This window comes from Microcebus murinus, chromosome 23, assembly GCF_040939455.1.
Source record: "Microcebus murinus isolate Inina chromosome 23, M.murinus_Inina_mat1.0, whole genome shotgun sequence".
In the NCBI taxonomy this organism is placed as follows: Eukaryota; Metazoa; Chordata; class Mammalia; order Primates; family Cheirogaleidae; genus Microcebus; species Microcebus murinus.
In genome coordinates this window covers 14,661,872-14,673,479 of record NC_134126.1, presented here as the reverse complement: position 1 = coordinate 14,673,479, position 11,608 = coordinate 14,661,872, and the positions used below count along the sequence as shown (strand labels likewise).

The following is an 11,608-nucleotide window of genomic DNA, read 5'->3' as shown; positions in this document are numbered from 1 at the left end:
ACCAGAATGTGCCCCCGGATGGTTCCCTGTTGCCTGCACACTCCAGGATGTCTGGATGAGCTGTGGGAGGTGGAGCTGTCAGAGATGACAGGGTGTCCTTCCTTCAGAGGTGTCTCACCGTGGGCCACCAGACTCTGCTGGGTTGGGCACACTCCATCCCCTTCTGGCTTCTCTCAGTCTCGCTTGCTGAGCAGGGTGCAGAGGGAAGGCGAATGAAACAAAAGAGGAGTGCAACTATGACCTTCACTCGCAGCTTCCTGCCTGTTGCCCTCCCTACCCCAACTCCAGCAACTGAGATCTGCTTGCCCTGCGCCTCTCTGCCTCCCTCCCCTTCCTCCCATGAGAACGTTCAAATAAATTTACTATATCCTTGACTTTGGGCCGTTTATAAATATCGCTCACCCACCATATACAGTGGGGACCACCAGCCATATTTAGTACATAATAATTTACCCATCATAATAACCACCTCCTCACCCTTTCTTGTTCTGGATCACAACAATGCTCATACTAAGTCCAGACTGTCATTTTGAGTATGCAGAACTCATAGAACTGTTCTTGATTTTTTTTTTCCTCTGATTACTTTGTGATTTATTAAACAGAAAGTCAAATCCTTAAAGGCAACTTCCTCTGCTGGGTTTATGGAACAGACCGACACCCTGCTCATAGAGGGTTTGGAGGGCTTGTCTGTTTCCAGAGTTTCTTTGGCCATGTCTCCCTGAACGTAGCAGCTGTCAGATCCTTCTTCTGACTCATCTGAATTTATTTCCACATAGTAGACCCACTTGGACCCACTCCTTTCTGGTTTTCACGTATAATAAAATCCAATGGCTTGTTTATTCTGTGCACTTTTCTTTTTAAATCCTCACAACTATTGTATCAGTGAGGTTCTAAAACTCAAAAGGGTTAAGAAAGTGGCTTAAGGTAGCCAGACATTTATCTTTGTCACATAATGCTATAGTGGGGTATGACAGGGGGGTTAGGGACTTGCAGCAAGTGTTGCACGCTTTTTGCTTCTCCCCCACCTGCTCCGGCATGTGGAGAATCTGTCAAGCTTACCTCACTCCTGAGACTAAAACATCAAGTTAGGACAGAGTGGGGTAGGGGCTGGGATTCTAGAGGGTCGTCATCCTTCTTTTTTCCTTTATTCTTCTAGTTTCTAGGAGAACTAGAGGTAGCCTTTGGTTTGGGCTCTACTCTTCCTTGTTCATTTTCTTATTCAAAAGTTAAAGTACAGCAGTGGTGGGTTGTTGTCTGATTACCAAGGACCATCACCCTCAGCTTTTAGCGGCTGGCGAGATTCTGAGTTATTGTGTGGGGCGCGAGGGTGGCGCCTCCCAGTGTCGTTTAGCAGGAGCTCAGCCACATCTCAGAATGTGGGATGGGCCCGGCGCTGTGGCTCACGCCTGTAATCCTAGCTCTCTGGGAGGCCAAGGCGGGCAGATCGTTGGATCTCAGGAGTTCGAAACCAACCTGAACAAGAGTGAGACCCCGTCTCTACTATAAATAGAAAGAAATTAATTGGCCAACTAATATATATAGAAAAAATTAGCCGGGCATGGTGGCGCATGCCTGTAGTCCCAGCTACTCGGGAGGCTGAGGCAGGAGGATCGCTTGAGCCCAGGAGTTTGAGGTTGCTGTGAGCTAGGCTGACGCCACGGCACTCACTCTAGCCTGGGCAACAAAGTGAGACTCTGTCTCAAAAAAAAAAAAAAAAAAGAATGTGGGATGGCATGGAGTGTGGGATGCTCAGCGTGTTACCAAAAAGCAGATTCCACCGCAGGCTACACCCTGCATCAGCGGGATGGTCAGGCACCAACGCTGCTTCCTGTGGGAGATGAACAGGTGTCCCTAGTGTGAAAATAAAATATGCCTCAGGCATAGTTCAGCTCCCACGCTTCTCCTTGCTCCTGGGGACCAGTGGAGCTGTGCCGTGTCCTGTTTGCCACCTCTGGGTTCCGTCCCCTTGTTTCTCACCCACGACCTTGGATATCTTTTCAGGCCTTGGCCCAGCCTTGCAGCTACTCCAGCTCGGGGAACCCTGCAGTGCCCTGGAGGTCGGAGTGGGGGGCAGTCTGCTTTTCTGCTGCACCCTGTCCTGTTGAGGTGCTAGAACTCCGTTTTCTGTTTCGCTCAGACCTCCTCTTTTAGGATATTAAGAGCATAGTTTGGATTTTTAACCTAAAAATTGACTTTTTGTTTTTTGTTTTTGTTTTGCTATTATAATCTGACCTCGTCCTGATGCAAACAATATCTTTGATGAAATAGAGGAAAAGTCCTCTGCGAGGGTTGAAAATCAAAGCCCAATATTAGTATTTCAAGATATTATCTCTACAAAGATGAAGGTTGAAGAGATAATAAAACCACTTGTTAGCCATTAGATCTGTCCTGTTTTGATGTTTTGAATACTTTTGAACCCCTGTTAAATCCTGGTAAACTCATCTCTGATAGCAAATGAATGCCTTCAAATACTATTACATCTCACAACACATGTCTTCTAGGTAAAACAATACATGTTAGCAGGGCCCCACAATGGCACAAAGAATCGCAGCTAAGCCTGATATGGTGGAAAGATGTGGCCACTGTGTGGATGATGACGGCCTTTCTGTACTCCTCCCGACACAGTAGGCATGTGCACTCTGACAGTAACCCTAACCTCTTTGGAAAGTAAAGCAAACGGAAGATAGGTTTAGGGAAAAACAAAACATCCAAATGACAAGAGTAGAGTTTTGGGGAGACAAGTGTAATCTTCACACCATCCACCAGAGGGCACCATCTCACAGGAGCCTGGAAAGGGTTCTTAGTCCCAATTTGGTCTTTTTTTTTTTTTCAGCATATTATGGGGGTACAGATTTTAAGGTTTCAATAAATGCCCTTTTCCCTTTCCCCCCACAAGTCTGAGTCTCCAGCATGACCATCGCCCAGGTGGTGCACATCTCACTCATTATATATGTATATACCCGCCCCCCTCCCACCTGCCCAATACCCTATTACTGCAGTACCTATGTGTCCACTTAGGTGCTGCTCAGTTAATACCAGTTTGCTGGTGAGTATATGTGGTGCTTGTTTTTCCATTCTTGGGATACTTCACTTAGTAGTATGGGTTCCAGCTCTAACCAGGAAAATATAAGATGTGCTATATCACCGTTGTTTCTTAGAGCTGAATAGTACTCCATGGTATACATATAGCACATTTTATTAATCCATTCTTGGATTGATGGGCACTTGGGCTGTTTCCACAACCTTGCAATTATGAATTGTGCTGCTATAAACATCCGAGTGCAGGTGTCCTTTTTGTAGAGTGTCATTGGATCTTTTGGGTAGATGCCCAGCAATGGGATTGCTCGATCAGATGGCAGATTCACTTGAAGGACCAATTCAGGAGGGATGGGGAGGAGAGCAGGAAAGACACAAAAGCAAGTACTGTCCAGGCATCCAGTAAATGTCATGTAGGTCTCTTTTCTGTTACTTAGATGTGTGGACATGAATAAGCAAAGAATTCAATTGATATAGAAATATGTGTGAATGGATTGCTTTTGTTACTGCTCGAGTCAAAGTTATACTATTCTGAAATAATAATAAAAAAGTAAATAGCTGCTCTTAAAAAAAATGTATATCTCAAAAAAACTCTCGGCCACTCTGTCTCTGACCACTCTTCCTAAGTGGGGTGAACATCATTGTGAGTCTTGAAGGGACTGTTTCCCACTGTGGACACCAGAGGGGGCCAGACAGTCCCTCTCCTGGGCCTGACAGCAAGGATATGGACACCTGTCCTAGACTCAGCAATCAGAACTTTCATCTTGGGGAAGTGACTCGAAAGCTCAGTAGCAAGAGAGATTGTGCATGGTGGCTCTTGTGACAACAAATACTCAATAGTGGTGATGCTAGCAGTAGTGGCACAGTGGAGACATTGCCTCCTCCAGAGGGGTTCCCTCGAGAACCTCGGGGCCCCCTTGGAGGGAAACCTTCTCTATGTCCTCCACAGCCTCCCATGCGACCCATGGGGCCCCCAGGACCTCCTCGGCCTCCTGGAGCTCCACAGAGTGGCGGTGGCACTCCTCTGCCCTCACAGGGTGGCATACCACCCTGCATACTGTTCATTGGAGGCTTCTTCCGAGCAAGAGAGACTTTAAGTTTGCTCCCTTGAAAGTCTTTCCCATCAAACCACTCCACGGCAGCCTTGGCAGTTGGTGGGTCTTCATAGGACACTGTGGCGTCACCTTTAGGCTTTCCCGTTTCCTTGTCCAGGTAGATGTGGATCATGGGTTGCCCAGTTCCCTTGTTCATCTTAACAACCACACATTGCTTAAAGAAGTCTGCCCCATCATCTAGAGTCACATTGTCATTTATTCCTTGCACATAAATTGCACTGTTGTCAGAGTCTTCATCCGGATCTACAGGCGGGCCTAGATCAAGATCTGGTCCTTTGTCCATGGGTCCGCCAGGCTTATTGAAGCCACCTCACTCTCCAGTGCCCATTCCACCACGTCCTCCTCCCCGCCCACCTCTGCTCACGCCTCCACGATCAAATCCCCCTCTTCCCCTGCCCCGGTTATCAGGGCCACACATGCTCCGGTTCTCTCCTGGTCCGGAAAATCCTCCAGGCTCCTGCCCGTAAACACCCATGCTACTGGGGGGGTCCTGTCGGAATGAACTCTGCTGCCCGTAGCTGCTGCTCTGTTGGCTATATTGACTTGGAGCCTGGCTGTAGGATCCAACTTGGGGGGGTAACTAGGGGGAGGCTGCTGCCCATAGCTGCTTTGTTGACCGTAGCTACTCTGCTGTCCATAGCTGCTCGGCCGCCCATAGGTGTTCTGCTGAGAGTAACTCCTCTGATCATAACTAGTCGGCTGTGTAGAGGAATAGCTGGTAGGAGGGTAGGATGGAGGTGCAGTGACTGGCTGCATGGGGTAGTTCCCAGGTACCTGGGGATAACTGTAGTTACTCTGGCCGTATCCTAGGCTGGGTTGGTTGCATCCCCCTGTGGTAGACTGAGGCTGACTAGTCTCAGCAGGCTTGTTACCGTCTTGAGGTCTTGTAGGTGCGGTAACTGCTGGCTGCTGCCCATAGGCTGGGTAAGCAGGCCGAATGCCATATGCAGACTGAGCTGCATAGGAGGCCTGGGTGGTGGTGACTGTAGCAGTGGTGGTATCATAAGCACCAGTGCCATACCCCTGGACAGGCTGGCTGTACGCCTGGGGGGCAGTTGGAGTAGTATAACCAGTGGGAGGCTGTCCATAAGAAGTCGCATAGGCAGTCTGCCCATAGATCGCAGTGGTCTGAGCTTGGGTATAGCTGACCTCAGTGGGCTGTCCGTAGGTTCCATAGCTTTGCTGCCCATATGCCTGGGTGGTCTGTGCATATCCTTGAGTGGGCTGGGTGGTGTAAGCGCTGTAGCCCTGCTGGGCTGCAGCTTGGCTGTAGGTACTGTAATCCGTGCACGCCATTTTCTATCCTTCCTCCTCATTCTCTCAACGTGCGTCTCCCTCGACATTGGCTTTTCATCCTTACCAATCTTAGAGCAACTCCTTTTTGGCTGTTAATGGCTCCAATAAGCAGCCTTTTCGAGCTACGGGGAAGCGAGCGAGGCAGTAACTAGGACTAGACAGTAGCTGCGCACAGCTTGATGGAAGACAGCCTGAAAGCATACTGTCTTAAGGAAGGTGGGTGTATATCACTACCGTATATGCCATTATTTTAAGAAGAGACGACGACAACTCTATTTCTTTTGCTGAGGTGGTGATAGCCTTTTTCCAAAGAGAGGTGATAATCCGAGGAATAATATGACATTACTGAACCATCCAGAGCTTCACCTTGAACTCTCTTAACCACTCCAGTACGAGCGTCGACTGTAGTCGACAGCCACAGATGAACGCGCACAGCCCAGCCTCGACTGTAGCCGACAGCCCTGATACGACTTTTCTAATTTTTCATTTATCAAAATAAAATTGTGAACATTTAAAAATAACGTAATGAAAACATATATGTATATGTTACCCATTCTGATTTACATCACAAGTAAAGCTGCCTGTACAGTAAAACAAGCTTTCAGTGCTTTCAAGCTTTCCTCATCACAGAAGAGCAAAACGGATCCGTCGTCAATGCACAGCGCAAACTGTCGTATGAGTGCCGGCTGTGGGCAAGGTTTCGCGGCCAGTGAGCACCAGACCAAAGTGGTTAAGATGTGTATGTTGCACTAACTAATGAATGTGGTATTTGATAATAGATTGAAGAAATATGGTAAGCTACAAATTCATCTGGGGATACATAAAACATCAAGAAGAATCCCTCCTCCCTGCAATCACTCTAAAATACAGTATTTAGTTTTTACCTATACTAGAAAAAGCATAACACTTTTTCAAATGTGATATTTTATTGGCAGTTCCAACTTTCTTTTTCTTTCCCTGGGACAACAAGGTTTTTAAAGACATTATATTATATATGCTTCCAAACAATCCCAGGACTTTCAAATTCTTTAAACCCTCTCCTGGATGTGACACTGAAGAACTCTTCTCTTACTAATTCTTGGCTAAATTATTAAGGTTTATAGGGCTGTTGGTCTTTCATCTTAATATGCACTTCCTACCAGAAGAGGACAAAAGAAATGAAGAATTGTTTAATGAGAAAACCAGGTGCCTGATAATCCTTCAGAGAAGGGGGATCCAAGCCTTTTGGATGCTGATGTTTTACATGGACAGAATATTCAGGAGATATTACTTATTAAAATTACGTCAAATGTAATCGTTTGCAAGACTTTGGGGATGTGAGTTTAGCGATGCAAAAGTTACCCTAGGGTGGGAGAGGATGAAGCAATGAACCAGTCAGTGCACATGAAAGATTAGGGACTAAAGGTTTCATTATAGGAAGAATCTAGTATGTTCAAGGGGATCCAGTAGATCAGATGAAGACTCAGCTTCAGATTAAGATCTACACTAAAAATAAGGAGGCCATTGCCCGAAAGAATCTAGAACCCCTTAGAGGCAGTGTCATTATGTGTCCACAGGGAGCAGGGTTCTGTTGACCGGGGCTAATTCTGCTCCTAACCAATCCCTGTGTCAGGAAGAGCATGGCAACATGAGCAACGCTGGTGAGTCTGGGAGAGATGTCTTCAAGGCTTTGAGTCCCTCAAATAAGGCAAACCGCTCACTTCCCAATCGTGAATAGGTCTGAGTCATTCAGGGAGACAACATGGGACTTTCCTATTATTTGTGCCCTTCGCTTTCCATCTGTGTCTCCTTCTTCCCCTTCCTCTTACCTTCTGCCACCAGATCTTTAAGGATAGGACAGGACTTTATTCATAAGACAATTAAGGCAAGAGGGAGGAAGTACAGTGTAGATGGGCCCATCATGAGCCTTACCTCCTCCAGGGAGAAGGCTGGTGTGTCATTTGGGATTATCCAGTGACTTCTCTTGTTGCCAAGTCAATATTATTATGGTGTGGAGTGAGTGCTGAAAGTCTTCCCAGATTATTAGGAAGTTTGATGGTAGAACAGGTAAGAGTGGAAAAATAGGAAGGGAGAAGTAGGATGGGGAAGGGAAGCACGTGTAGAGCCTTGTTCCTACACCTCAAGACTGTCTTGTCAACGACAAGCCCTGTCGCCGTCAAGCCCCTTGTCACCAGCAGTGTGTGTAGCTATGGAAAACACTCACTTGGGAAATTCCTCCCAAATCCCACTGTTTTGTAGTCAGATGGACGCAGTGATGTACTTATTCAACAAATCCATGTTAGACTCTACGAATGACAACCAATCCAACAAAAGCCCAAAAGATTGAAGCCCAAAAGATCATCTCTTGAAAGAATAATTCATTCAACATTTATAGAACTTAGACATTGTGCAAACACTTTTAGAGCCTAGGGGAAGAAAGATGAAAAAAACAAAGTCCCTACTCTCACAAAGCTCAGTCTGGTGAGGAAGACAGATATATCAATGGATGAAAGCAATTTGACTATTTTTAAATTTCAAAGTATTATTTATGGAGTACAAATAACTTTGGTTACATGAATACCTTTTATAAAGTTTGAGTCATGGTTATAAGAGTGCCAGTCACTCAGATATTGTTCATTGTGCCCATTAGGTAGGTTTTCAAGGATCTTCTCCTTCCCCTCCCCACTGGTTAATTTACACCGAGTTTGACTTCCCTCTGTGCACATGTGTGCTCATCGGTTAGTTCCAACTTAGTAGAGAGTACATGTGGTGTTTGTTCCTCCATTCTTTAGATACTTCACTTAGGATACTGGTCTCCAGTTCCATCCAAATTGCCACAAAAGGCATTCATTTTTATGGCTGAGTAGTAGTCCATGGTGTACATATACCACATTTTATTACTCCACTCATGTATTGATGGGCACTTGGGTTGATTCCACATCTTAGCAATTGTGAATTGTTCTGCTACAAACATTCAAGTGCAGGTATCTTTTTTTTTTCTTGTTTAGCAATTTGACTTGTTAATTATAATAGTGGAAGAGGGACATGATGGTGCAAAGAGGTAGTGATGAATTCTACCATTGTGGTAGGTTCTGCCATTACAGCCTGACAAGAACATTCTCTTGCTGTCCAGTGTCACAGAGGGCAAGCAACAACACAAGCTCTGTTACTCACAACAGTGTTTGATTGTCTGTGCTTCCTTTTCTATTTCTCGTATATGAAGCCATTAATCACCTGGTGTCATCAGAAAAAATGATGGAGGCGATTGTTTAGTTTCTTTTTTTAGGTTATAACTGCACTGTAGTGACAGTGAGTGGCACTTACCGTCATTATCAGTTGCTTGACTAGACAGAGAGGCAGGCCTCGGGTATAATATTTAGACCCAATTTTACAGTCTTTCATCGTGAACCTCAGATATGATGGAGAAATGTTGGGCCATTGATAAAACAACTCACTTATTATTCACCAGTTGAATATTGTGCTCAAAAGAGCACAGTGTAAATATAAAGGAGTCCCCTAGTTCACCTGGGGTCTCTAGGCTTGCTTTATGACATTCAACATTGACTTCCTTGGATTAACTCGGGCAGCACAATGATCAGACCTGAGGGAAGAAATAAATATGTTGTATGACTAAATCAACATTTAAGAAAGCTCTTGTCAGTTGGGCCCAAACTAACAAGTTGAAGCTTGACTGGAATAAATGTAAATTTCTGCCTTTGCTGTCTGAAAAGTAACTGCGTCCCGAAACCGTCCCTCCACTCCCCAGTCTGTGGAGAAACTGTCTCCCATGAAAACCATCCCTGGTGCCAAGAGGTCGGGGACCACTGTCTTACAGGCCTGTAATGCTGAGCTCAGGCTATGTGAAATGGCCTGTTCAGTGGCTTCGTTTTCTCAGCCCGAATGCAATCCTGGCTCATGTTTCTTTTTTCTCTCCACATAGAGATAATTGGTTCTACTAATCTTATAATTCTGCTAGAGGATGAAATCTTTGCCGATTTTTTCAACACATTTCTTTCGCTTCCGGTAAGCATTCTCAGACTTAAATCCAAATATTTTATTAACAGCTGAATAGAGAATCCCACTGAACTGACTGCCTTTTTTTGTTGTTGTTGTTGTTATTTTGTTTTCTTACTAAATTTCTATTCAAATCAAAAACTTTCAATTGGAGCAAATAAATATGAACCAGAACCACCTATAAATCTCCAGGAGATTCCCGTTGTTGGTGTCATCAAGCCCTAAATCCCAGCCTCCTTAGTTGCCTTTGCCCATTCGAAGTTATTTCTCATCACACCCTCTGCTGACGCCTCCCTAGTGCTCTAGTGACGGTAGCTCTATCCTCACTGGGTACACCTGGTATTCCCCCAGCTCTGAACCTCTCCTTGGGCTATTTTTTTTTTTCTACCTGGAATGCCTGTCTCATAGTTCCACCTACCAAAGTCTTAACCATTCTTCAAATCTCTGCTTAAATTCTATTCTTCATAAGGAATTCTTAGGGCCTCACAACTGGAACCTCCTGATTGGATTTCTCCCGGCCTCTGTGCCCCATGGCACTTTGCAACTCTCTGGTGTTACGTGCATGTGTGCATGTGTGCATGTGTGTGTGTGTGTGTGTGTGTGTGTGTGTGATTTTGATATTACGAATTCCTGCAGGGCTAGGACTGAGGATTGTTTATTCTAATCTACTCCTTTTACCAGGTAGTTTAGCACTTAGCAATTGTTGAGTTGTAGACTGGAACAAAAACTATGTATTTCCTCAATCTACGCAAGTTAAAAACTCTCAAACATCAAAATATTGAAGTCTTAAACCAATATCTAAACCTAGACTTATTCTGAATCATTTTTGGTTTAAATCTTTGGTGACATTTTAATGCAGGAGCTTATAAATTGTGGCTCATCTCAATGCACACTTCCATGGGATGTCACCTATGAACAGAAGAAATTTCAGATAAGTGGGAAAAAGACACTCTACATTATCCCATGAATAGTTAGTGGGTGGTTATTATGTGCCAGGCTCTGGGCTTCCTATTGGAGACACACATAGTAATGACATCATTTTTGTCCCTAAGGAATTCCCAGCTGAATGTGAGAGACTGGGGTTCAAGGTATGAGTGACATGACAGAACTTTCTAGGAGGCAGTAGAGATACAGTACACAGTAGAGAGAGGCCACCCCTACCTGGAAGAGCCAGGAAAGGCTTACACAAGCCAAGTCTTGAAAGAGAAGTAGGTATTTAGCAATTAACTGGGGGAAGAAGGTGAGGAGAAGAGAGTAGATAAAGAAGTAGGAGGAAAAGACTAGGAAATGAATAGCAAGAGAGGCAAAAAGCCTGACAGACAGACCGAATGAAGAAAGAAAATACACCAAGGACACCTATGACACTTTGGGGGAATCTGTAGGTAGCCAGTAAGGCTGTGGAAAACATTGCAAAACTAAGACCAAGTAGGAGATAAGCTGCGCAGGTGAGCTGAGCCAAGGCCCAGAGGTCAGGCAGCCCATGCTCAGGAGTTTGGATGTCACTCTGGAGGTGACAGAGAGTCATTGAAGTGTTCTCAGTAAAGGAGCAACATGATCAGGCTTTCATTTAAGGAAATTATTCTGTAGAGTTCTGGCCAATGGGTTGGGTGGCAGTTGACCTTGATGGAAGAAGGGAAAACAGGTAGGACGTGATTTCAGTAGCCTAGGTGGGAAGCGATGAGGGTCGAAAGGGAAAAGGAGAAAGAAGATGGGGCACATAGGAGAGATTGTCAACAAAACAAAATATAGGACTTTGTCGCTGTTTGGATGGGAGGAGGGGTGGTGACAGGAAAGAACCAAGGGCAGCAGGCCTGGGCGCTTGGGTGGAAGGTGGCGCCAGCCAACAGGACTAACGCAGGAGGGAGGAAGGGGCCTCTCCGAGCGTGGGGGCCTCCCGCGTGCTCCTCCCTCTGACCATCGCCTTTCCACCGCCTTGATGGAGGCTTCCAAAGCCAGTCCACCAACACAATTTAAACAGCTCACAGTAATGTTCTAGAAACAGAGAGCGATGTGGGAAGGGGGATTCCAGCCAAGAGTATCAGGAAGTATTGGTCATTTAGGCAGCTGTGGTCTATCAAGAGAGACAGACGGGGGGGGGGGGGGGAGAGAGAGAGAGAGAGACAGACAGACAGACAGAGGGGAGGGGGAGAGAGAGAGAGAGAGAGAGA

At 45.6% G+C, this 11,608-nt stretch overlaps 1 protein-coding gene and 1 pseudogene across 1 annotated transcript in view; one reads left to right on the top strand and one right to left on the bottom strand.

The window, feature by feature from the left end:
* Positions 1-3,795: 3,795 nt before the first annotated feature.
* LOC105855560 (RNA-binding protein EWS-like) lies at positions 3,796-5,512 on the bottom strand (annotated as a pseudogene).
* A 1,562-nt stretch (positions 5,513-7,074) lies between these two features.
* Positions 7,075-11,608, top strand: part of RGSL1 (regulator of G protein signaling like 1) — a 64,906-nt gene continuing 60,372 nt past the window's right edge. The window contains exons 1-2 of the mRNA XM_075996997.1: positions 7,075-7,087; positions 9,367-9,449. Of these exons, the coding sequence (XP_075853112.1) occupies positions 7,075-7,087; positions 9,367-9,449 (96 nt within the window). The remainder of the gene's footprint in view (positions 7,088-9,366; positions 9,450-11,608) is intronic.